This window comes from Trifolium pratense, linkage group LG5, assembly GCF_020283565.1.
Source record: "Trifolium pratense cultivar HEN17-A07 linkage group LG5, ARS_RC_1.1, whole genome shotgun sequence".
Taxonomy (NCBI): domain Eukaryota; kingdom Viridiplantae; phylum Streptophyta; class Magnoliopsida; order Fabales; family Fabaceae; genus Trifolium; species Trifolium pratense.
In genome coordinates, this window is record NC_060063.1 from 46,531,472 (window position 1) to 46,559,084 (window position 27,613).

The following is a 27,613-nucleotide window of genomic DNA, read 5'->3' on the forward strand; positions in this document are numbered from 1 at the left end:
TTTTTTAGGATTGATGATCTTCATTTTTCTTTTGATAGAGATGATGATCTTCATTTTTTTTTAATTTCTTTCTTTTCTTTTATTTTTTATATGAATTTTCTTATTTTTTAATAAAAAAAATATTAAAAAATAAAATTATCTAATGTGGCAAGTCACATCAGTATTTTTTTAATAAAATAATGAGAAAAAGATCGAGGTGTTACAAATATAGAAGATAAAGGACCTACATGTTACAAATAAAAGATAAATGACCAAAGTGTTACAAATAAATAAGATAAATGACCTCTAGTGTAATTTTGCCTAATATAAATGAAACATTATTTTCTTAAAATTTGTGCATTATATTCTTAAATAAACGAAACAATATTTTAGATATTTTTATAATTCTCTCTGTAGTCCTTAATATAAGATACAATTTATTTTTTAATTCATTAAAAGTCTAATGCATTATGCATCTGTAGGGTTGAGAATAAGTCAGGCGGCCTACAGACACCTTCGCCCTGGCCTGACCTGTTTATTAAAAATGCTAGGCTTAGACTTTGAAAAAAGCCTATTTACATAAATAGGTCAGACTCATGCTTCTAAAAAAGCGTATTATTTATATCATATTATTATTTATTTTTTTTTTTCCAAAGAAAAAATATATTATTATTTAATCATATTTGTTATTTTATTAACTTATAATTATCGTGCTAATCATTTTATTAGTTTTTTCTTAATGTTGAAGAAATTATAAAAATTTAAATGTGAAATAGGTTTTTAACGTCTATTTAGCCTATTTAAAAAGATTATATAAAGACCTTTATGTAACACAGACTTTTAAAATAGGTTACAAGCCAAACCAAACCTTAAAAAGCTCGGACCAAGTTAAAATAAATAACATTTGATAGGTCGTAAGCCAAACTCAGGCCTAAATAAAAATCATAGGCCAAGTTTCCTAACCCTATACATCTGATTCATAATATAAACTACACACATTACATTTTTAATAAATTTAAAACAAATTTTCTATTATATTAAAGACGGGAGAATATATCACCAACCAATTTTCACCCAAAAAGATTTTATCTTAACGATATTCACGATAAGATGTGATTGGATTATTGTTGCAAGTAAACCTTATATATATCCATGATCCATCAATTCTATCTCTATAAATAAATAAATATCTCAAAAAAATCAAAGAGTAACCAACCAACCCTAGTATAGTGTTGTAAGTTGTAACGCACGTTCTTTGAATTCACCTCTCTCATTCTCTGTATCTTTCTCTCTCTCTCTAAATATCTCACTAACATATACCTGTCTTTCTCTCTCTTCTTTTTGTTAATTTGTTTCCGCGTGCCGATTTCACACCCCACCGCCAACCCTTTCTTTCTCTCCCAATTTTCCCTTTTTCTTTCCCTCTCCCCATTCCCTTTTTTCCATCCTCAGATCCCTTTTCACTATTTTAGGGATCTAGGGTTTCCTTTCAATTTCAATTTTTTCAATCTCAATTCCCCTTTTCACTCATCACGCTTCGTTCAATTTTTAGGGTTTCGTTTCTTCGTTCAATGTGATTTCTTTTCGATTCATCACTTGTTTTCTTGTTTCGTTGATTAGAACAAAAACATCGAAAGATTCTATTTTGGTTTTTTTTTGAATAAATCTTTGTTGTTTTTTTCTTTGGCGTGTTGAGATCGATCATGGGGAGTTCTGAAGGGTTTGGAGCATCGTCAAAGCCTGCGAATTCTTCTTCGCAGGTGCCTCCTTCGAAACAATATGGTGTTACCAAGCCTATTTCAATGGCTGGACCAACCGTTGCTGATTTGAAAAGGACTCAAAAGTTGGAGAAGGTTTCATAAATTTCTTAATCATTGTTTTGTTTTTATTGACCCTTTATTTTTTGTTGATTAATTTGATGAATTGTTTGTTGTGGCAGTTTCTCGCTGATTCCGGGCTATATGAGAGCAAGGAGGAGGCTTCCAAGAGAGAAGACGTGCTTCATCGACTTGGAGAGGTTGAAATATAGAGATTTAGTTTTTGTTTGACAATTACCGACACTTCTTGGATTAGGCGTGTCCCGGAGACTGATGGTTTCCGACACTGAACATATAATTACATTGAATTATGTCATATTTTCAAATTATTATATTTGTGCTTCATAGTTTATATGATATGTGGACTAATATTATTATTTGACATAGCAATTTTGTTAAGATTTTGAAATTGATGATCATGATTAGGGATGTAGGGGTAAATATGGAACTGTACGTTTGAATTGATCATCGTGGTTTTTTTTTTTCCATACATGGGAAATCAAGTTAATTGTTATTGCTTGTTGGGGATGGTTATATTGAAGTGATTAGGAACTTAGATACTTGCTTATTATCAGTTATTATTTACTGAAGTCATGTTTGTTACTTTCTCGTGGATTATCATTTATTGAAGTGAAGACATTGTGTTTCCTTATCTTTTTTCCTACAGCTTGTTTGATTGGCTTCTTTTCCTCTGATTTTTTTTTGCTTAATATAATTTGTTTTTTGTGTTTCAGATAGTAAAAAGTTGGGTAAAGCAGCTTACTCGTCTGAAAGGGTATACTGATCGAATGGTGGAAGATGCAAATGCTGTCATAGTCACTTTTGGTTCTTATCGTCTTGGCGTGAGTTTGATTGCCTTCATGCTTGACATCCGCATCTTCATGCTTTGGTTTATTTTTGGCGAATTAAAAACCTCACGGACCTTTAACCTTTTGTATGGATTATGATAATCTTACTTGTTTGGAAGGAGTTTTATAGTATGGAAGTTCTGATATGAATAAATGTGTATAGTCTTCAGTCAAGCTTGACATGTAATTCACTGCATCTGTTGTTTGTGTATGGATCACTTATGCCTTTTTTCTTTGATTTTTTATGATGCAGGTTCATGGTCCTGGTGCTGACCTAGATACATTGTGTATTGGCCCATCCTATGTTAACCGGGAGGTAGATTGCGAGCACACATAAATTTTGGATGTCCACTTCATCATAATCATTCTCAATTTTCACATCTGGTCTTTCATATTTTACAGGAGGATTTTTTCTACACATTGCATGGTATCCTAGCTTGCGTAGACGAAGTTACTGAACTGCAACCAATTCCAGATGCTCATGTCCCAGTTATGAAGTTCAAGTTTGACGGAATATCAATCGACCTTCTTTATGCAAGTATTTCTTGTTTGGTTGTACCTGAAGTAAGTGACATGTTTTTCATTTTCTAACTATACCTTTATCAAATGAATCACCTCGATGGAAGGTGCAACCATGCTATGCCATAATAATTTTCTGCATGTACCTTTTTCATTTTCTTTGCATCTTAGATTTTGAATATGGGCGATGTTACTTAAAATAAGATTAGTGTGTTCAATGATTTTTAAATGAATCTTTTACAGATAAAATGCATCTGTAGATTTTCTATACCATCTTAATGAGGACATAATTGGAAGCTGTCCCGTTGATGCTACTATTAAAATGTTCAATTCAGTATATTGAGTTAGTCTTTATATTATTAGGAGGTCACAGTAGTTATAAATTTAATATTTTGTGCTGGTGACCTTTATTGTGCATTTTTGTTTGTTCTTGTGCTATATTGTGGAACTTTGTTTTGTTTCTATCTTGTGAGCAGGAATTGGATATATCTGATGTCTCTGTTCTACACAATGTTGATGAGCCTACTGTTCGAAGTTTGAATGGTTGTAGGGTTGCTGATCAAATTCTAAAGCTTGTTCCAAATGTTGAGGTGATGTCTTCCCGTGGTTTTGTCTTAACGTGTTAAGTCACCTATTTCCAATTATTTGTTGCACCCAATACATGTTCTTTCTTATTTAACATTGTCTTGTTTGTATTATAGTACTTTCGAACAACACTCCGGTGCTTAAAGTTTTGGGCCAAAAGACGCGGTGTTTATTCCAACGTGAGAATTATTTTTCCTCTCTTGCTAACCATGTTAAACTTATTTGTTTGTTTTGTATATTTGATTTGATGGCTAGTTCAAAATGTTCCCGTCTTTTATGCACATTTTCAGGTGACAGGTTTTCTCGGTGGTGTTAACTGTGCACTTCTTGTAGCTCGGGTATGCCAGTTGTATCCAAATGCAGTTCCAAGCATGCTTGTCTCTCGATTCTTTAGGGTATATACACAGTGGCGGTGGCCAAATCCAGTCATGTTATGCTCGATAGAGGAGAACGAGCTTGGGTTTCCTGTGTGGCATCCTCAAAAAAATCCTCGTGATCGATCGCATCTTATGCCAATTATAACTCCTGCCTATCCGTGCATGAATTCAACTTATAATGTTTCAACAAGCACACTTCGTGTTATGATGGAGCAGTTCCAATATGGAAACAAAATCTGTGAGGATATAGAACTGAATAAAGTCGGCTGGAGTGCTCTGTTTGAACCATACATTTTCTTTGAAGGCTACAAAAACTTTTTGCAAATTGACATAGTTGCTGCTGATGTTGATGACTTACGTGCTTGGAAAGGTTGGGTGGAATCACGCCTTCGGACACTGACTTTAATGATTGAGCGTGATACTTTCGGGAAGTTGCAGTGCCATCCCGATCCTCAGGAGTATATTGATAATTCAAGGAACTGTGCACATAGTGCTTTCTTCATGGGCTTGCAGAGGAAACAGGGGGAGGTTGTTCAAGAAGGCCAGCAGTTTGATATACGTGGGACTGTCGAAGCATTTCGGCATTGTGTTAACATGTACAGTTTCTGGAAACCTGGAATGGACATGCATGTTTCACACATTCGTAGAAGGCAAATCCCAAGCTATGCGTTTCCTGATGGTTATAAACGATGTCGACCATCAAGGTCAACAGCACAACTGGAGAATAGTTCAAAATCAGTTCATGAAAATGAGGTTTCTGGGTCTGAACTTCGTGAGAGGAACTTAAAGAGGAAGCATGATGAAAGTGTGAGGCTGGATGTTTTACCAAAAAGGCGTTCTACCAGTCCTCCCGTGAAGAGCTTGACAGGAGGCGTCTCGTGCCTTGGTGCTGGTGACATGTCTGTTGATGCTGTATCCGATTGTCAAGAGTTAAAAAATGTTGGGAGGTTGAGTTCGTCTAGTAGTGAGCAAGACGAATTGGATAGAAGAATGTCTCCAGAAGCTGGGACTGAATGGGCATCAAATTCGAGTGTGGTTACATCTGTTTCAAGTGAAGGTGGCTCTCCTGAAGGTGGCTCTCCTGAAGGTGTTGGATCTGTATCAGTGGCAGGTTATGTTGAGGATAGCACCATGGATGTTGTTGAGGTGATGACCAACGGTAGATTCAAGGATAACACCTACAGGGCTAGTGGAAATAATGAAGTATTGCAAGACGCACTACATACACAGTTGGAGGTTTTGGTGATTCCTTTCCTAACTTCAATTTAATTTCTATCATTTTTTTACCGACTTGACAATTGATAAAGTCGCTCTAGTGCATATCGCAACAAAATATTTGCTCTTTTCTATTCTTTTATTGTGCCATGTTTTTATTGGCTTACTATGGGCAATGTTGTGTACTTACCAATTTACCTTTGTTTGCTGCTTCTCTTTTTTTGGTGGGCTTTGCTGTGAAGCCAATTGCAATGTCGGCGATGTTTCTTGACTCTAACGGAAGCTTTGACTCAGACGCCGTGCAAAAGACAGTGATAAGGCAAGTTAATGTTCAACAATTACTATTCTGTATAGCATATTTGTTTATATTTATGCTATCTTTTCTGCTTCTGTATGTTACAGGAGACTGAGTCTAACATCGACAGCGTGAGAGAAATCCAGCAGTTCAATTTTTTCTAATCCATTTGGACGGTAATCAGAGAAGGCCAGCAATTTGGTAAGTAATAATTTAAACGCTGGCTTCCATTTTGCTAATGTTTTTCAGGCTTGCTTGGTCATCCATCCAAGCTTGCAACAAGTTGAGACTGATTGGCATAAATCCGAAGAGCTGGGGCATGACCTTCACTGGTCTTTTGTACAGTTGGTGATTGTTTTTTGTTGTGGTGTCAATTCTAAGCTGACTTCATTAGGGATATGTTAGGATTCTTGCTGAACTTAGTGGGCATACATTAAAAGGCTCTTTGATGTACTTTGCCATTCTTTTTCTTTCTTTTGCATTTTAGATATTTTGATAGGGAGAAGTGGGAGGGGATATGATGTGTTTTCTTTTCTAGCAAGATCTTATGTTCATTGTTGTATTTTCCGAGATTACATTTCAATTTAACCTATGATCTAAACCCAAGTCTTTTGTGTCTTTTCTTCTCTTGTGTAGCATCATCTTATTACTAATATTGTTCTCTAACTTAAATTAAAAAAATAGTAATATGTCTCTAATTTATTTTTAGGTAACAAATATTGCACAACAGTTGCAGCTTTTTGAAACAAATTAAAGTATGTAAATCATCGAGGTTATTGGATTGTAATTGTCGACATAACTAAGAAAATTTATTGAAGTTACTCCAAAACTTTGGTAGTTCATGTGTTGTTCTCCTTCGTTACTCTGCAATTATAATATCACCTTTCTTATCTTTTATTATTTTTGCTTTTAACATACGTCAAATATTAAACAAAACATTGCCTTAAGGTGGGTGCTACCTTAATTTAAGAGCAGGAGGCGTTGATACTTTTACTTGTATTAGTTGATTATTATTTTTTTGGTACAATTGAAAAAGAAAAACAAGAAAACAACTTCTCTTATTTTTGCATGCGCTCTTCCATTCTTTTATTAGTTGTTTCCAAAGCAAAAATGTGAAAATATAACAAAATTTGGAACAAAATATGATAAATCTCAACAGTACAGAATAAAACAATACATTTAGCCAACTCCTACAACATCTAACAGTCACCCTGCAAGTCGGAAGTGGTGGATTCTTGTTCTTAATTTGGGATCAAGAATACAATGAAAAAGAAAAGAAAATAGTGCAACTAATTCATAAAAATTATATTACAAGGAAAATATACGAGCCGTAATCAGTAATTACACGAGCTAATAAAAAAAGAATGATGATGAAAGTGGTAGCTGCTGAAGTGCATAACTCATAGTTTTTAGACCTACTTTTGAGTTTTTTAATGTATGCTTGATTTGCAAAATATAAGTACTTGACAGAACAATATATAACAGTGCAAGATAGAATAACACATGACAAATGTTTAAGGGATTGATGGACAAAATCCAATTGGGATTGATCTAGTGGTGTTGGCTTGAAGGTCTCAAGTTCGATTCCTCCTGGTGCCAATTTCGGTGGGCTAAGTCTCTACAGAACAAAAAACTTTGGCTTTAAATGGGTCCCCACAAGTGGGTGGTGGGATTGGTTCTCTTAGATTAGTCGGTCTTAGAGCTGGCCCCTGCAAGTGGGCGGTGGGATTAGTCCCCTTGGATTAGTCGGTCTTAGAGCCGGATACCAAGTTTTAAAAAAAAGTATTGATGGACAAAATGTTATTTTGGTATTTTAGACAACTTGTGTAGAGGACAAAAAGTTGTCCTATGATTTTGTGGGGACAAGAATTTCAGTTTTTATCATGTCTCTTGACTCTCAGTTTGTCCGGTGCAAGGAACAATTTTAAAATCAAATATACTACAACATAAGTTGACTTGTCCAGTCCCTTATTTTTTAGCATATCAAACGCATCCTAAGCTTATTTCAATGTCGAAACGACACTCACTCTAAGAGGTGGATTCAATCCTCTATTCCATTATAAATGAAAAAGAAAAAAAATAAACATATGTCTATCTAATTGTAATTTTACACATCAATTTTTTTTGAAGAGGCCAAAATGGAATATATATATATATATATATATATATATATATATAAATGAAAAGAGAAACAAGCCAGTGATATCCTTAGCACAAGGTGTGCCAATAGAGACCACAATAGTTTACAATAGTATTAAAGAAATACAATCAATGGAAACCCATACAAAGTAATGGAGTCGACCACCAACAATGAAAATTTAATACTAAAGTTACATTCGTCGACTTCAACCACCAATAAGAAAATAATTTGACCTTATCTAGCATTTGATGCAAAGAAGAAGCCGTATTCCTGAACAACCTGTGATTGCGCTCGTGCCACATAATCCAGACACAAGCGAGCCAAATGAGCTGCATAAAGGATCGTCGTGCTCGCTGACTACCTACTGGCTGAGTGAACTGAGCAAAGTGATCAGATAAGCTGTTAGCGTCTACCGCCATAGAACCAATCCAAACCCGAACCATCGACCAGAGAGAACCAAAAAAACAGCAAGAGAGAAATAAATGATGTATCGATTCAACCTCGCCGCATCCAGATACGCAATAACACTCGTCCGCTGGAATGATACCTCGAGTAACCAAATTTGTCTTCGTTGGCAACCTATCCCTCAACAGTCTCCATGCATGAATCGAAACCTTCAAAGGAACCTGTCGATGCCATATAAGACTATGACCATCATCCAAAGTGACCATATCCTGAGATGTCAACAACTGATACGCGCCACGAACAGAATAACCATGATCAAGATCTGGCAACCACTGCCACCTATCTGAAATATGTGCCTACAAAGAAGTAGTAAGAAGTAATGCCTGACACTCCCCTAGTTTCTCCTCCTCTCACGCCCACAACTGCCTCCTCCAAGCCCACGCCTGACCACCAGCCCCCCACCCTAACAAAGACATCTCCGCTACCGAAGCTGATTTATTCTCCGCCAAGTCAAACAAACGCCTAAACCTCTCACACAAAGGACTATCCCCTAGCCAAGGGTCAGTCCAAAACAAGGTATCAGACCCGTCCCCCACCTTCTTCGAAACACTCTCCTGAAACCACCCTACACCATCAGCGCCCTCCCGAATTCTCACAATCTCCCTCCACCATGCAGACCCTCTCCTCCCTCCCTCCTTCACCCTATCTCCCTCCCTCCCTTTACACATAAATTATAAATCAACCGACTCCGTCTTTGCCCAAATACTTTGTTAGTTCTTTTTTTTATGGAGGCATTTTCTAGTTAATTAAAATAAAATTGTCCACAACACGTATTCGGAAATTTAGTTGGTAGAGACATCGCATTATATATACAGGAGTCGAGATTCGAATCCAAAACACTTCACTTATTCAATCTTAAGGTAAAATTTCTAACCACCTAACCCTAAAAAAAACAATTCTAGCCACCAAACTACTGCTTAAAAAAAATCCACAACACAGACGAAACAAAAATAAACCCCAACGCTGTTAACCAATCTTTAACTTATGATTAGGATTATTAGAAAAACACGTAGGATTAGGTGTTACTTTTTTTTTTTTGACATAGGATTAGGTGTTATGTTATTATTCGTGAGTTGGGGCAAGTTTATTGATTTTCTGTCATTGTCTTGTCCCAAACCCAAACCAAATTATTAATCTTGTTTATTTTGCTCTCTTTTTCCCCCTTATCTTACTAACACACGTCACCATCACCCTAATTTGATCCAATCACGAAAATTTCTCAATTTACATGCATCATAATAGCATAATACATTCAATGTATTTTCAATTAAAATAAAAAATTACCTAAACTAAATGAGCTGATCAATTCACCCAAAAAAAAAAAAAAAGCTGATCAATAATAAATCAACCATTTTTTTTTGGTACAAAATCAACCAATCTTTATATTTAACATATTTAAAAAATAAATTGAATAAATTACTTTATTTTAATATAAGAGAAAAATTCTTAAAACAAAATATAAGAGAAAAATTGTTTTTAACATACATTGAATAAATTAGTCTATGTCAGGTACATTATTTGTTTAATGTATTTAAAAAATAAATTTTTCTTACATTAAGAATCATGAATTACTTTATTTTCAATATAAAATTATGATTTTATTTATTACTTTTTTTGTCAAGTAGTTAATGGCTAGAAATTCTAAGCTTAGAGTGGATAAATGTGGTGATCGTAGTTGGAACCCGACTCATTATATATATATAATGTAAAATGTAATAATGTAATGTAATATAATATCTCTGTCAACTAAATTTAACCCACGAACAATTATGATTTTATTTTTTTCGAGGAGTGTTATTTAAACACAAAATTTGGAGACACAAAATTGACACACATTTTTACCACTCACATGCACGAAAATCGATGCATGCAAATATTATTAAAAAAACAAAAAATATATATTTGTTTGAAAATTATGTTGGAATAACATTTTCCTTTTTTATTAGGAATGAATTGAGCAGTAAGAAAATATTGTGAGAACAAAATTTGTCTTCACTCCGCAATATATTAATAATAAAGCCTAAATTAAATAAAAATTGAGACTTGACCAAAAAGAAAAAATAAATAAATAAAAATTGAGACACGTGATAAATAAATAGAGAGAGTGAGAGTGTATTTTTTCGGTGTTTGTCTATTTTTTCTTTTCTTCTTTCTTACATCTAAATTCTAAACCCATAATAATGGGAAAAGTGGTGGTTTGTGCGACGGTGATCGGAGCTACGGCGGCATGTGCGGTGGCGACAATATTAATACATCGTTACGTGAAGAAATCGAAGCGATGGGGAAAAGCAAAAGCGATTCTGAAGGAATTTGAAGAAAAATGCGCCACGCCGACGTTGAAGCTGAAACAGGTTGCTGATGCAATGACGGTGGAGATGCACGCCGGACTTGCTTCTGAAGGTGGCAGCAAGCTCAAAATGCTCATCAGTTTCGTTGATAATCTCCCTACAGGGTATATTCCACTTTTTGATCCAATCTTAATCACTTTGATTTTTTCATTCTTTTGATCTATAGTTTTATTTTAGTTATTATAGTCACAATTTCATTAGATCAATCTATATTCTTTTTATATATATATATGTGTTTGTATTGTATTTATGTTTATATATTTTTGATGTGTTAGATTCATGAAAGAGTTTATTTAGAGTATATTGGTATTGGTGTTTATCTTATGATATAAGAAATTGTAAATTTTTAGAAGAGTTTAGTTTAATAAGTTATTTATGATATGTTGATATTGAATAAAAAAATTGTTTACACGTCGAAAACAATTTTTTATTTATTTATTTTTGGAATAAAAGAGGGTTGAAGCCCGAAAAAGAGAACAAACGTTGATAAAGTAAACGGCTTTGTAACGTTCGCATTTGAATGCACAAAGGTTATTGAATTTGAATGTTGTGATGAATGCTGGTTGAATCCAAATTCTAATTTTACGTCGAAAATAAGTGTTGATGAAGTGGATGGATTTGTAATGTGTGTATTTGAACGCGAATAGCTTGTTGGATTTAAACATTATGGTAAGTGTTGGTTGAATCTGGATTCTATTTATACGTCGAAAACAAATAATGATGACGTAGATGGAGTTGTAACGTGCTAACGTAAATAACTTTGTAACATGCGTATTTGAACGCAAATAGCTTATTGAATTTGAATGTTGTGATAAATGCTGGTTGAATGCAAACTCTAATTTTATGTCAAAAATTAATGTTGATGGATTAGATGGATTTGTAACGTTCGTAGGCGAATAGCTTGTTGAATCTAAATGTAATGACTTATGATAAGTGTTGGTTGATTCTGAATTATATTTATACGTCGAAAACAAACGATGATGACGTAGATGGAATTGTAACGTGCATATCTGAACACAAATGTGTTATTGCATTTTAACGCTTATGATAAGCGTCGGCTGGATAAGTGTTTATTTAAGCTGTTTATTAAAAATGATTTTTTATCCTCTCAATTGAAGCTTGGATGATCATGTAGCTATTCTTGCTCATTTATTGTTCAATTGCAATGTCAATAAACTAAATTTGTGCTGGAGGGAAGTTATTGCTTGCATTGATCATTAGCTACTCATGTTAGAGTGGCGCGTGGTTGTGAAAATAGGTGGCTAAGGAGAAGCACATTAAATCATCTTTTATGTGTGTCATATATATAATATTTGGTTGTTTCACTTTTCATTGCAACACAATTCAAGAATGGTATGAAATTACAATGATCAAGGTGTATTTGTTTTTCCAATGCCATATTTTCGATACAATTTCCCATCACTTTACATTACACTGTTTATTGCTATGATCTCTGTAAATAGTTGTGCAAGAGTATTCAGTCAGTTACATTTCAATACAGCGCTATGAATTTATAGAGTTTATTTTTTTCCACTTGTGTTTTTAAACAGTTTAAAATTTCATCTAACGAAAAAATATGATATTGTTTTGTTTTTTGACAAAATGATATTGTTTTGTTGTTCTTTGCATCCGTGCGTATTTAGGAATGAGGAAGGACTATATTATTCATTGGACCTTGGAGGGACTAACTTTCGTGTATTACGCGTGCAACTCGGTGGCAAGGATGGTGTTATTAATACAGAATTTACCGAGGTGTCAATTCCTGCCAATTTAATGGTTGGGACATCAAATGTAAGCATTTTTTCTTCTATCGGTTTGAGTTTATTTTCTATGCCATACAATTTATGTATAATCTTTTTCCTCACAATTGTCATTTGTTTAATCCTATCATGAGAAACACAACCAATCTAAAAACATGTGATGCAGGAACTCTTTGACTATATTGCAGCAGAACTTGCAAAGTTTGTTAATGAAGAAAATGAAGATTTCAAGGTTCCTCCAGGTAGGAAGAGGGAGCTAGGTTTTACCTTCTCCTTTCCTGTCATGCAAACATCAATTTCTTCTGGGAACCTTATCAGGTGGACAAAAGGATTCAACATTGATGATGCAGTAAATCCTAAATCCTTATTGCTTCAATGCTTTTACATTCTTTTTAGTTTTTGATCATCCCCTACTATGTGGATTGTAGAACTTCAAAGATGCATGTTGATGATTAGCTCCTAAATATCCAATTACAAAGCTTACATTTGAATTTACAACTACATCACAAATTATTATAATAATAACAATTATTTTACCATCTTATGGAACATATGTTTGTGAGAACATTGCATTTATTTGTTATTAGTTCATGTTTCAAAATTTGTTAGTATGACCGACCACCTTTACATTATTAAATTTCTATACGGCTTCCATTTTTGCAAACATGACAGATGAACTTTGGAAACATGTTTATGTCAAAGTTTATATACTTGTTACAGAAATTCATTTTTAGCAGTTCTGCACTAACTTGTTCCTATTGTTGGAACTATCTAGTTTTAAGAAATACACGCTATTCTTTCACTTTTAGATTTATACTTGGCTTTATTGTTGTTTACATAGGTTGGTCAGGATGTTGTGGCTGAATTGAGAAGTGCCATTGAGAGACAAGGTCTTGATATGCACATAACAGCTTTGGTAATTAAAATTTTGAACTCTTCTACATCATTAAACGATATTAGCATTTTTAATTAAAATTTCTGGAGTATTATTATTTTTGTTTGTAGACTATATACTTATATTTATCATCTATACTAGGTCAACGATACAGTGGGGACATTAGCTGGAGGCCGACATACAAACAAGGATGTCATTGCTGCTGTAATTTTAGGTACCGGAACAAATGCAGCGTATGTGGAGAGTGCTCAAGCAATACCAAAATGGCACGGTGATTTGCCTAAGTCCGGAGAAATGGTGAGTGCATTGTTTAAAAAATGGATACAGATTATTTGAAATGAAAATTTTAATAAATATTTGATGCTTCAACAAATATATGAGATTGATATAGGTTATCAACATGGAGTGGGGAAACTTCCGGTCATCCCACCTTCCATTAACTGAGTATGATTATGCATTAGATGCTGAGAGTTTAAACCCTGGTGAACAGGTGTGTTGTGTCGCATTACCTCCAATTTCGTTCTTATTTGTTTTAATAAATGAGACTGTTCATATATTTGCTGATACTTTTAACCATCCTCACAGATTTTTGAGAAGATAATATCTGGAATGTACTTGGGAGAAATTGTTCGCAGAGTACTATACAAAATGGCTGAAGAAGCTTGGATTTTTGGTGAAACTGTTCCTCCAAAATTGAAAGTTCCATACACATTAAGGTACAAATTTAGGCTTTTTAATAGCCACTCTGTTTATTAATTTTTTCTATTTGTCGTATCCTTCTCCCCCTTCCCTACTACTCCCCTATTAATATCTCTCAAACCTGGTGTTTATGTTAGCAGTTGAATTTGTACAAAATTTTGCCACATTGATGGTTTCGTAGTCTACTATTAATAGTGATTTTAAATATTACATGTATCATGAACTGGCTATTGCAAAAGCTTAAACTGTCAAGCCAAAATACATGAATGGTTTTATATTGTATCTCTATTCTCTAGGTGTGCACGCCTCTATATGCTAGAGTCTTTTGTGCTTGCAAGTTGCAGCATCGACAATGCACTAGCCTTTTGAGATGAAATACAAATATTTTATTAGGAGAGTGGGGTAACAGGGATTGAACTCTAGAGTCTAGACCACTTTGTCATAGAAGCTCCAATACAATGTCACGAACCAACTATTCTAAATGGTTAAGCTATTAAATGAAGACACATGAATGATTTTGTATTATGTCTGTAACTAGTTCAATTTTGGAGACATATCAGGGCATCTTGGAAACAATAAATAAAAATAAAAATCAGGGCAACTTTTTCCACTTCCTTCTTAGGAGACATTTAGTGCAATTCCATATGTTCTCCCCACTTATTGATAAATCAAATGAAATTAAGGGTTTGATATAATTCGAGAAGGAATTTGTCCGTATCATGTTACACACAGATGATATGATCTAGAATTTTGCACTCTATTTTTTTCTGCCAAAATTTGGTTTGTCAGCAATGTTTCACTCCAGGTTCAATTTTGTCCCCCAACAGAAGATAATGAAAACTTTGAGCATTCGCCGGTTTGTCTGTCAGAGATACATAAAGTGTTTTAATATTGTTGCACAATTCATGATCAATATGAACCTTGAATTCCTAGTTTACTGTCTTCTTATAATTGCGACTATTGTCGTAAAAAATTCTTGTATCTTGACCATCAGAATTGGATGTGCAGGACACCTGACATGTCTGTAATGCATCATGACTCATCTGCCGATCTCAATGTGGTCAAAAGCAAACTGAAGGACATTTTTGAGGTACATGAAATTGTATATTTTGTTTGGATCAATATTTCCCATAAAGGCTTTATATAATGTCTTTATAATGACATAGAATAGATGTTCTTATGTGCTTGTAATTAGAGTCCTAAGACCTAACTTCACAGTTTTTAAACATCTTCAATATTTTAGTTCTACCTATACTCGTGACTGAATTTGAGACTTCCAAAATTTTAAAGGTCGCTATGGCAAACTTTCATCAACTTAACTTCTCCCTTTTTTAATATTAGGTATCTGATACCTCCCTGGAAGTGAGAAAGGTGGTTGTTGAGCTGTGCAATATTGTTGCTACCCGTGGTGCTCGTCTTTCTGCTGCTGGCATCTTAGGAATTCTGAAGAAGATAGGAAGAGACACCATCAGCGGCGGTGAGGGTCAGAAGAGTGTGGTAGCCATGGATGGTGGATTGTATGAGCATTACACTGCATACAGTAAGTGCTTAGAGAATACCTTAACAGAGTTGGTTGGTGAAGATGTTTCAGGAAGTATTTCTGTTGAACACTCTAATGATGGTTCAGGAATTGGTGCTGCACTTCTTGCTGCTTCTCATTCTCATTACCTTGATGCTTAGCAATATCATGTTATTGGGATTTTGTGTCAATTATTTTTTTGGATGTCATTTTCCAATTCTGACCCCTTCAGTTTGGAAAGATTGACATGCACACATATACTTTAGGCCAATTTTGTGCAATATCTGTCTTCACAATTTCTTTACATTCATATTTATGATTCTTTTTGGAGAATCCTGCAATGTACTAATTTCTACATTGTTGTTAGGACAGGATACCTTTTTCCTAAATTATTGGATTATTTGAGATGAGACTATTGTGTCAAATTGATGGGCCATGTTTTAGATTAATCCAACAATTGAGATTTTTTTTTGAAGTTCTGTACATTTTTTTTTATAAATAAGTTATAAAAAAAATAGTGTTGTAACACGTGTTCTCATACATGATACATTGTTTGGGAAAATGTAGAACAAAACATTGTTACATTATCTCATAGGAACTGCATGTTTTTTGTTGCACAGTAGTATGAATCATGCAAATCCTGTCTACCACTTATAAAAGTTAAAACAAAAGTAAAGGTAGAAAAAAATCAAAGCAATAGTTAGTAGCTATCCCATCCCATCCATCAATTCAATTTCTTGACGTATAAAAAAGGTTAAGTAATGTATTTTAATTTGAATTTTGTATTTAATTAAGTACTTTGCACGTGTGTGGATTTAAAGTCTCATATAACCAACTTAACAATCACTTAAATAAAACAGCTTTCTACATTAACTATAATTAAGAAAAAGGAAAAACTTTGGTTGTGTTTGTGCCAGCAAGGTAAGAACTTGAGTGTGCTACTGTTCCTCTTTTTATTTATTCTTTGAATTCTGTTGATTTCTTTTTGACTCCAACCAAAAGGAAAAAAAAAAAAAGCATAGGTTTTGACTTTATAGTACATGTTTGGAGTTATTATTATTAACCTCGATGTTTTAAAAATAGGACCGTACATCAAATTGACGAGACCTTCAAGTTATGATGTAACTGCTTTAAACAATTTGAATCGGGAAAAAACTAGGATTGAACCATTCAAACAATTGAACCGTAGATAGAGTCGGTTCACAGTTACAATAGTTAGTTACACCGGTTAGTTAAGTTAGACTAGTTAATTTTTCTCATCGGCTATATGAATCTTATTTAATATCACTTCATGTAATCAACAATTCTCTCATTATTCAATCTACTTTCCTTTACTTTTCTCTTATCATGACTTCTATAACGAATAGTAACACACAATTCTACCGATGGAATTGTTCCGTTTAGTTCGGTTTTTAAAACACTGATTAAGGTTATATAACTTGGTCAGCGCTTGATATTTATCTTTACTTTACTTCATGTGCTAAACTACCTAATATTTGTTTCAAAGATGCGTGCACAATGCACTAATTCCCTTTCTGTTTTTGTTTTGTTAGGCAAAGGAGAATCTCACCAAGTTTTGATAATATCTTAGCCTAAAAAGAGGAAAGAAAAAAAACCATTTAAGCATGTGAAAACCAAAGTTAGGCAACAATATCTGCCTCATATAACTGTTCAAGTAATTTCCACATCTTAAAGGTTTAAAAGCCTTAAAGAAAGGTTTATAATTATAAGTTCTTGTTGAAGGTGGTTCTTTTTTTAAGATATTAGGCTCAATTCAATTAAACTTGTTTCAATCTAGAAGAATTATTTGAGAGCAATAAGATGTGGCAAAGAAGCCACAAGTGTTCTTTAGAGGAGGAGAAGAAATTGGAGCTTAGACTTGGTCCACCTGGTGAAGAAGATTCATACAATGAAAAAAGCATGAAAAATGTCAAAAAAGAAAGAGATGAATCACAACCCTCTTGCACAAATTTGACCAACAAGTCTCAAAAAAGGTACTCCTTTGATTTTCTCTCTTATATCTTATCTATGTTTCTGGTTTTAAATTACGGTCTGCAATTGCAACTATCATGACAATATTAAGTTTTTTTTTGTCTCTAAATGACCGCAATTGTAGCTACAACATTTTTTTCGAGAATAATAATAGGAATATAAAGGATCGCAATGTAACCACAATGGTTGATATTGTTGTGGTCCATGCTAACTTTCTTGTTTCTACAATATATTAGAAATAGTAGATTTTCATAGCAAATTTCATCCACAAACAAAGTGGAATTTTAGCTTTGAAACCTTGTAATAGTTTTCTTTTGCTATCAAAATTACGGCCACAACGTAAAGATTTTGGGATATTTTTGTCTTCAATTATGTCGCGATTCATGATTTTACAATAAAATTGTGGATTAATGTATTATTGACATGACTACAATTGCAGTCACAAAGATCTCGAAGCCTTAACATTGTGGCCGTAATTGAGGTTGCAAATAAGCAAATTTTGGCTATTTGATGATTACTTTTTTCTGTTTATTTTCATGTCTAACTTTATGTAATTTGATCCATCTAAAACAGAAATGCAACTAGTCCAGTAGTGGGTTGGCCTCCGATTCGTTCCTGCAGGAAGAACATTGCAAGCGGAAGTTCTTCTAAGCCGCTGACCGAGTCACAGCACGTTGGTCAAGAGAAGGTTGCTACTAGTAACAAACCTATTAGCAACTCTGGAAAAGACTTGTTTGTGAAGATCAATATGGATGGAGTTCCCATTGGGAGAAAAGTAGACATCAATGCTTATGATAGCTATGAAAAACTTTCATCTGCTGTTGATGACCTATTTAGAGGTCTCCTCGAAGGTAATATTCGGACGCAGATTGACTACAATCACTACGGTCAATAAACGTCGATCGTTAGAATGTTTGTGTTTTAACTTCAAAATCATGATTTATCCTATCTTAAACATACAACTAGATTACAACCGCAGGAAATGTTGACTGCATGCAATCCGTTTGTGTAATATTTGTGGATTTGGATTAATTGCGGTCAAAACACCAGTAGTCACCATTGTCAAACATCTCGACCATTTGATTAAGTTTTATTTGAAATCTAATTTGGTGATTTTTAATATGAATCATCTTAGTATGATCCAATGGTCGAGATATATGACTTAGTATTTGCTGCATATTTTGACAATCCTAGCATTTTAGTGCAATAATTATGTCTTGAGTGGTCAATTTAACCTAACTTTGTTCATTTATTTGTTGTTGACATATATTTAGTGTAGAATTTTTTTTTCTTTAATAAATAAATGAAATCTTGCACTTTTAGATAAGTTTTCTCCTTTTGTTAGCTACATCCTTTGACTAACTAGCAAGCAACATTCAAACCTCCTGATATAAAATGTCAACCTATTTTCACCAAACATCTATTTTAAGCATATATTTAATTTAAATATATCGTCAATGTTAAAAATATTCACATTGTCAATCAATTATTATCGTCAGATCATTAAAAATATTCGACTTCAATTATAACTATTTCTCAAATCACACATATAATTAGTTCTAATTTATAGATAGCGAAAAACATTTTATACCGATAGTGTATCACAACTAAATTTATATTTTAACAGCATGATTTCTTCGCGAATGTTTAACTTTGAAGTCAATTTTGTTTTAATTAATCTTTCTAAGCTCACATAAAAATTGTGATAATGTAATCTTGAAGCAGAGATAAATTTATCTGATAACAACAAGCAAGAAGAAGATAAAGGCATCATGATGAAAGGTTCATTGATTGGAAGTGGAGAATATACTCTTGTTTATGAAGATAATGAAGGAGACAAGATGCTTGTAGGGGACGTGCCGTGGCAGTAAGTATCTTATCAATGTGAATCTGATGCATTTTTCATCTTATTCTATTCAATATCATAGTCATGACCAATGTTTTAAGAACCGGACCGGAGGTCGAACCGTTGTGACAACTGGTTCAAGGGTCAACCGGTCGGATCGGTTCAACCGTTATTGAACCGTTTATATTGAACCGTTCATATAATTTTTTCACGTGTTTGAGTCTATGGTTGGAAAGGAAAGATTTTTGATTTTTTAACCTTTCAATTTCAATCCATCGTTTTTTTTAATTAAAAAATCAGTTTTTTTTTTTTTTTTTTTTAAGTGAGAGAAAAACCGGCCGGTTTTCCGGTTCACCGGTTCACCGGTTCACACCGGTTCACACCGGTTCATACCGGTTCACACCGGTTTTTGACCGGTTCCACTGACTAGCGGTTCTTGCTAGTCGACCGGACCGCCGAGGGCACCGGTTCGTGGTCGAACCGGTCGGACCGGCCGGTCCGGTCCGGTTTTCAAAACATTGGTCATGACTAGTTTCAATGCCAATGCAAAATTAATTAACATTTTGTTTTTTAAAACTATAGTATGATTTCTTGTGTGAGTTTTAATGCCAATGCAAAATTAATTAATTAACATTTTGTTTTTTAAAACTATAGTATGATTTCTTGTGAGTTTTAATGCCAATGCAAAATTATATATAACTTTTGCAATAGGATCTTCCCTAAGTTATTGTGAGTTTTAATTTATTTTTTTTAATGGTTTATAGTTATTGCTAGTGAAGTGTGATAAATTAGTATCTATGATTTATTTTTAATTTTTAATGTGTTTGTTTGGCAGCATGTTTGTATCAACCGTGAAGAGGGTTCGAGTGTCCAAGAGTTCTGACCTTCCTGCTTTTAACCGTGAGTTTTAGTCTTTTAACTTAGAGCTAGTTTGGATAAAACTTATCAATAAGTACTTCTGAGTTCTGAAGAGTAATTAGGAAAAGGCAAATGCTAAATAGTGCCCCCGGGGCACTCTTTAAGCTCTTAAATAGTAAGCTTTTTATAGAATTTTTATCGGAATGCGTAAAGTCAACGCATTGAAAATTATAGTGTTTAACTTTTTGAATAAAAAGTTTCTTTAAATTGAATGCTTAAAGAGTGCCCCAGGGGCACTCGTTAGCAAGACCCTTAGGAAAATTATTATAACACATACTCCTCTAGTCTTTAATGTAACCAACAACAAAAAAATCACATTTTTTAAGAAAGTGGAGTAAATGATTAGATAAAGTATGTCATTTTCAATTTTACCCTTACTTTTTATTTTAAATTTAAAGTAAAACTAAGGGTACAATTGGAATATTGATGATAAATATAATGATTATAGTAGTTTTTGCTTATATTTGAAACTTCCAATTTTTTTGTTTAGTTGGTTATATACGAGACTGGTGGGAGTAAGTTAAAATGGTCTTTTTGTTAGCTTATGTTGTTTGGAAGCACTTTCATTTAACATCTTCATAAGCTTTTATGGCTAGTTCATAAACTATAAACTAGAGGAATTATGTTGTTTATAAGCTATAAAAGCTAATCCAAACTCAACTTTAATTGAGAAGAATTAGTTCTCTATCTTTCACCCTAATTTATTTTTGTTGTGATCAATGATTGAATAAAAGTTCTTGTTCTCAGCAGGTAGTAAGAAAGACTAGATTTGATGCACCACTTGACTCATAAATGCAAATGAAGGATGAGGCTGTTTGAGGTCTTTTTCATTCAAACCGGAAGAGTAGACATTTTGGGTCCTTTTTATGTTGAAGTAGATTAGGGAATACTAATTTTAACTTCCAAATAATGTGTATCAATGTAACCATTTTGTTAATGAATATTTAAGTTGGTTAATGTTCTATTAACATACTAACAATGAATGAGTTCAAGTTGTAAGAGACTTAGACCTACAATCGGTCAGAAATTTAATCACTGGTTTACGATGAAAACTTCGGCCAAAGGAGTTTAACTTTGGCTAATACACAACACAAGGCTGAATAAAAATGCATTTTACACCGTGAATGTCAATTATTGTACACAATGGCATTTGAATATTATGTTTTTTTGGTGCAAATCACAACCATATTAGAAGTTATACTAATATTTTTGAGGGGGTCGGGGGTGTAAATAAAGTTTTCACACTTGTTGGCCGGCCCTCTTGAAATGAGAAGTTGGTGCTAGTGGATTGGGCCGGATTCATCTTGATTATGCACAAACCCATATTATACTGCTAAATTAGGTCAAATGTCAATTCCATAATTTTCATTGGAAATTAATATTTAAACATATTTTTAAGTCTAATTTTTTATACATCCAATCTAATTACATCTCATCCAATAAATTTTTGTAGGGATATTTTATTAACTAACATAACAAAGTGACATGATAATGTCATTAAATTAAAAGCACGTTTAAAAATTTAATTTCAACTTAAGGATTTGATTGAGCGGTAAAAAGACAAGTCTTAGATTTAGGAGGTTTTGAATTTGAACCCTGCTAGTCTCCTTAAAGGAGGTAAGTATGTATTCTTTTGAGTTTTAAAATTTTCTTTGCCTTAAAAATTGAAACTCATCACCTCATCCTAAATTTAATTTATCTTGTATACATAGCAATTAGATCTCTTCTTATTTTTATTTTTATTTTCTAGGTAATCTCTTCTTATAATGGTATATGCCCACATTAAAAGTAAACCATTTGATGCCTTTAAAACGGTGAAAATGGTCGCCTGTAATTAGATTAAAAAAAGGCAAAATAAAAATGCATTTTACACGTAATGCTTTACAATACTTCACTTTGTTTGGAGACATAGCAAAAGGCAAAAATAGCAAGCGATTTCGACACATTATTTGGTTGGCGACAATGTGGTGTATGTGGCGTATGCGAAATAATATTTTGTTTCGAGGAGTTTGTGTTAATATAGTTTTCTTAGTGGTTTTTACCTTTTGGTTCTTAGGCCGATTAGAAAATAATGTCAATTTAGTTTTTTTTTATTGGTGTAACAATCATTTAGGTTGTATTCAATATCTTTAAAGTGGTTGTATTTGAATTGTAAGGGTTGACTACCTCTTGTACTCCTTATAATTTATTTTTTGCTTATAAAAAACAAAAAATATTATGGCTTAATGAAATTTATCTATATGGACCAAACTTGCTTGATTGAAACAATGAATACCTAATTTAAGCAATTGAAATTTCAAGAACCAAATTCACAAGTTGGTAAAATTAGATATGGATCATAAATGTAATTTACCTAAATATTATTGTTAATTTGGTTCTCAACACGCCAATTTCCTTAAAATAGAACTATTTTATTGTTAATTTAACTCTGATATAATTATAGTTTTTATTTTATTTTTGATAGACGTTCTAAGGTATCCACATGATTTAGACTCTTTAAATTTATTAATTTATTAGCATACTATTCAAATCGCTCACAACTAAACTAAATCTAGTAGCAATTCTTGAGTCTTCAACTAAACATTTATTATTATTAGGTCTAAAACATATGGAATAGTCGCCTAAAAAGGAAAATCTTGTGGAATATGTTTTTTTTTGTTGTTGGAGGATGTGGAATAGAGATTGTTATTCATAAATGAGCTTGTTAGAATCAATTAATCTAACCAACTCTCTTTTCTTGTCACATTGTATGTATCCCAAGCTTATAGATATGCCCATTAATTTCATCATTTAAACTTTATACCATAAAACTCTCATTGCAGTGAAGGAATGTTAGAAGGCAAAATTTTCCTTGATGGTAATGGCTATTAAAAAAAGGGTCATGTTAACCAGTGTCCCCGGGGCACTGGTTAAGGAAACCAAAATTAGAAAGTTTTGAAAAGAAAATAACACTTTTTAAACTTTCGAAAAGTTGACTGCATAAATTCCAATGCCAAATTACTATTTTTGCATCCTTAACTAGTGCCCCGGAGCACTGTTTAGCAATTTCCTTAAAAAAATAGACAAGATCCAAATGTGGTGGGACTTGTGGACCTAAGAGTTAGAACAAATTAAAATTAGAATCATAGAACAAATCTTATGGCAATATTAAATTCTAGAATTGTAAACATGATTATTATGTACGACAAATCTAGTCTGGATATCAGGATGAATTGATTATTTACTAACTACAAAAAATAAACAATGGCATATCTTTAATTATTGGCTTTTGTTATGTGCATATACAATATTTATAAAAATACTTATATTTCATTTGTTCAGATATTATTATTATTATTTTTTTTTTTGACAATTTGAGATATTGTTCCATTCACCGCAATTGGTTACTTGAATTATCTGGTTTTATTGTAATATTTACTTCCTTATGTGCTGAGCTGCATGCAATTTTAATTGCTCTCAAGATTGCTCAAGCCGGAGGATTAAAAAATATTATCATTGAATCATATTCTAGCAGTTAATTTTGTTTCTCATGAAACTTCTCAATTTCATCCTTACGCATCACTTTTCCAACAAATTTGTCATCTCCACCAGGGGATTAAAATGTCTCTTTTCAGCATACTCTTAGAGAGAGTAATGAATGTGCTGATTAGCTTGCAAAGACCGAAGCCTCCTGCGATGACACGTTGAAGATTTGGAATAGTTGTCCCCCTCAACTCAGTCTCGTGTTGATGACTGATGTTGTGGGTGTCGTCATCCACAAGCTTAGTTTCTTGTTCTTGTATTGTTTGGTTTATTTTCCATCTCATAAAAAAAATTATATTTATTTATATTAAAAGAATTTAGTGGGCACAAACCTGAACCTCCGAGTTTAAAATTTATCTTTTTACTACTAATTAAAATTTTAAAGTTAACATTATTTGTTTTATTATTCTAAAACAAACAAAAAGTTGAAACGGAGGACCATGAAGATAGAGTAAAAGATAATTTTGGTCTTTAAAATAGTAATCATTGAATTAACGAAATGTCATATTTTGGGTTTGATATACTTACACTTCTCAATAGAATATTCAATAATTTGACATGAGTTATATAAAATAGAAGTTTCTCATACTCAACATCTATATAAAAACAAAATCATTTCTTTTAACAAGAATTCTTTTTCGTAGATCAGAATTAAGATCATATAATTAATTATATATTGTTTATAGTAAAAAAAATTATTTAAATTAATTTAAAGAGGCTAAATTGTTTGTCTTTTTTATAATTTTAAAAGTTTAAATTGACCGACTATATGTACTAAAATGATAATTTACTCCAACATGATGATGCTGATGGCTCGTGCACATGCTGCTCTAGCTTGGAAAGAGTTTCCAGCCAAAATCCACAATTCCACATGCAACTGACGTAAATAATGGACCCCAACTAATTTTATTTAACATTTTAATATTTGCAAATGCTAAAGAGTATATATATACTCTCTCTATACTCTTTAGAAAAAAAAAGGTACTCTTTAGCAAATGCTAAAAAAGTATATTTAATAGTAAAAAAAATGTATATTTAATATTTTGCAAATGCTAAAGAGTATTTTATTTGTAACCAAAAAATGGTTAAGAGTATATTACTACATTGATAGAAAATAAATATAAAAATCTAGAGTTGAAAAATAGTAAATTTATTATTGTTGATGTTTGACTTGAAAACAATGTTCAAAATTGTGAAAGTTGTTGGCATTTCCGCTCCATGCACAGGAAAGGAAACAGGGGTATGAGGCGCAGAAATGGGGCAGCCTCTGCCATCTGCGCCCCATGCGCCAGTTGCAGTATATATATGTAGTCAAGTTGTTGTGCAGCCGTCAGGGAGAGAAAGAAAGAGTTTTTCAAGGGTTTTTGCAACCAACATCAATCTTGGGTCAAAAGGGGATTCTTTTGGGTATACTCTAGGGTTGGGATAATCATTGTAATACCGGGAAACACTTCTTGATTGAATCTCTTGGTCATAGGGAGAGATTCGGGAAAATGGTAGAATTTAGGAAAAACTCTAAATTATTGCAACTCTTTATGGTTGAATCTTTGTAATCAAGTTGTATCATTCATAATGGAACGGAGAGCTATCTCTCCCTAGAGTAGGTTGGTTTTAACCGAACTGAGTAAACAATTATTCGTGCTCTTTATCGCTTTTGGCAGTTTTAGCCTTTGTTGATTTATTGCTTATTCCATAAGTTTAGATTTGGTTGCTTCAATTCATTTGTCTCACACACTAAGTATTATTGGTGTGGTTTTCGGTTCGAATTAACAACAATTATATATAAAACATAGTCAATTTAACTTTTAAGTTTTAAGCCACTAAATTTGATCTGGTGGTGAGAGATTTACGTAGTATGTCCAGGGACGGACCCAAGGGGGGGGCAAGCAGGGGCTCCAACCCCCCCCTCCCTCTCCTCCTCCTCCTCCTCCGTGCATATATGTTTAATATGTATAACTTTTAACATATATGAGTTGCTAATGACACCTCTTAATTTACCCACTCTTATTTTAGGTGTTTCTAAATAAATTATTGTGATTTTATCTTATAATTTTGAGTTAAATATATTTTTTATCTTTATAAAATTAAGAGTTTTTAAGTTTTGTCCTTCAAAAAATTTACTTTTAGTCCATATTTATATTTTATAGCAATTATTTTGAGGACTAAAAGTATCAATATTTTGGAAAAATATTTGAAAATAGGGACTAAAAGTATTTGTCCTGCAAAGAGGTGATTTTGGGTGAAATAAACCCAAAATCATCCCCTTTTTGATGAAAGGAGAAGAAAAAAACTTAGAGAGAAGGAGCAGTTTGTCTCACTAAAAACTTAGACCTGCTTTAAGTGTCTAAATTTTTGTTAATCTATCTTTTAATCACCATCGACTTTATTTTGGATTAGGTTGATTATTAGGTATTATGTTATTATATTATTAATTAATTAATGAGACATGACTAAATTTTCTTATCCTCGACAAGTATATTTTAGGAATGTACTTCATCATGTTTCATCCATTTTTCATCCAAGTATATATTTTAAGAATGATACACCCATTTCTGGAATGTTTTTATGCCGATTTATATGAAGTTGTTCTGTTTTATTGTTATTAATTAATTACTAATTAGGCAAACTTCATCATGTTTCAAATACAAAAGTTGAACCATTCAATGAAACTGCGTGTTTGTTGCATGGTAAGACCTCATGCGCATGGGTTCTTGCGGCATATTATTCTTTTTGGGATATAGAGTTAGGGATTTGAAAATTGAGGTAATTAAGAAGAAGAAAAAGAAGTCCATTAAGAACAAAGACATAGGCAACCCCATTATAATGGTAGGAAAATATTAACTTGTTCCCTTAAAGCACATTTTAATGAGAATATGAGATAAATGTGGAAATATGCTCTTGAAAATCGTGTAATCAACTATTTTAACATTTAATATTTTGTATCATTAAATTCTAAATTTCTATATTTAGATATCTTATCATGTGCCCTTTAGGCACATGTTAACATGACCCATAATTGTATACATTCAACATATGGCATCTAGATTTTTTAGTATTTCTTTGTTGTATTTTTTATTAGTTTTATAAATATTAATTATTTTTTTAATTTTTTTAAACAATTTTCTAAATTAAAAAAACGAAAAAAAAAGAAATTTATTTTAACATGGTGTATGCTTTGGTGGAAATGTGAAGGGAATAAAAATGTAGGGTAGATTGGTAATAATTTTCAAAGTGGGAAATATTGATATTTTTTCTTTCAAATAAGGTTATTTAAAAAAAATTATGTTTTTTTCCATAAGAAATTTATAAATAAAAGTTAAGAATACTTCTACATAATCATATCATATGACTACTAAATATCATCTTCTTGTGCTTAGAATCGTGAGTTTACTATATCTTTAAAAATGGTAGGGATTTCATTGAGTAAAGGTGACTATTTCTTCAAGAGGAGGTAATAGTACCACGGTGCTTTTTAAAGCATTCACTTTTTGTTCCCTTTATAATGGCAATATCAACCACACCCCTTTTCTCTTTTTTTTTCTTTCTTTCTTGACAAGCCCTTCCCTCTTTCTAATTTCTATGTTTTATTCACAATTCATAAAATAAATTAATCGTGTTCCCCTTACATTAAGAATTTATGTATTAATCTTTTGATTACACTAACATAATTATATAATGTTTGTTTATAATTTTTAATTCAACTAATAATATTAATATTGTTAAATTGAAAACCATTGGAACAAGTTTGAATTTTGGAGGGAACTTAATTGGTTGTAACTTTGTAAGAAATAAACACAAGTAGAATTACTCAAGTGTGAATTTGAAAAAGTTAAATAAATCCTGCATCGGAGGGACAACACACGTGTTTATATAA

General features: G+C 32.7%; 3 protein-coding genes across 7 annotated transcripts; all 3 read left to right on the forward strand.

Annotated features, from left to right (window-relative positions):
* The first annotated feature begins 1,071 nt into the window (after window positions 1-1,071).
* On the forward strand, window positions 1,072-6,241 carry LOC123884307 (nuclear poly(A) polymerase 4-like). 2 transcript variants are annotated; one of them, XM_045933380.1, is made up of 11 exons: window positions 1,187-1,832; window positions 1,919-1,996; window positions 2,531-2,638; window positions 2,898-2,960; window positions 3,047-3,208; window positions 3,640-3,753; window positions 3,865-3,927; window positions 4,039-4,983; window positions 5,023-5,361; window positions 5,583-5,659; window positions 5,743-6,241. In XM_045933380.1, the coding sequence occupies exons 1-11, from the start codon at window positions 1,683-1,685 to the stop codon at window positions 5,768-5,770; spliced, it is 2,127 nt and encodes a 708-aa protein (XP_045789336.1). In that variant the 5' UTR covers window positions 1,187-1,682; the 3' UTR covers window positions 5,771-6,241. The 2 variants fall into 2 exon arrangements, with proteins under 2 accessions (XP_045789335.1, XP_045789336.1); XM_045933379.1 differs by having other exon boundaries at window positions 1,072-1,832; window positions 4,039-5,361.
* Window positions 6,242-10,352: 4,111 nt separating this feature from the next.
* Window positions 10,353-15,876, forward strand: LOC123884308 (hexokinase-1-like). The gene is made up of 9 exons (XM_045933382.1): window positions 10,353-10,692; window positions 12,232-12,379; window positions 12,515-12,697; window positions 13,190-13,264; window positions 13,385-13,540; window positions 13,635-13,733; window positions 13,829-13,959; window positions 14,951-15,032; window positions 15,284-15,876. Exons 1-9 carry the CDS (start codon window positions 10,421-10,423, stop codon window positions 15,620-15,622), a joined length of 1,485 nt encoding a protein of 494 aa, XP_045789338.1. The 5' UTR covers window positions 10,353-10,420; the 3' UTR covers window positions 15,623-15,876.
* A 911-nt stretch (window positions 15,877-16,787) lies between these two features.
* LOC123884309 (auxin-responsive protein IAA26-like) lies at window positions 16,788-21,342 on the forward strand. 4 transcript variants are annotated; one of them, XM_045933383.1, is made up of 6 exons: window positions 16,788-16,890; window positions 17,015-17,455; window positions 18,027-18,304; window positions 19,176-19,320; window positions 20,135-20,199; window positions 20,965-21,342. In XM_045933383.1, exons 2-6 carry the CDS (start codon window positions 17,283-17,285, stop codon window positions 20,982-20,984), a joined length of 681 nt encoding a protein of 226 aa, XP_045789339.1. In that variant the 5' UTR covers window positions 16,788-16,890; window positions 17,015-17,282; the 3' UTR covers window positions 20,985-21,342. The 4 variants fall into 4 exon arrangements, with proteins under 4 accessions (XP_045789339.1, XP_045789342.1, XP_045789341.1 ...); XM_045933386.1 differs by lacking the exon at window positions 16,788-16,890 and having other exon boundaries at window positions 16,906-17,455; window positions 19,179-19,320; window positions 20,968-21,342; XM_045933385.1 differs by lacking the exon at window positions 16,788-16,890 and having other exon boundaries at window positions 16,967-17,455; window positions 20,968-21,342.
* Window positions 21,343-27,613: the final 6,271 nt, after the last annotated feature.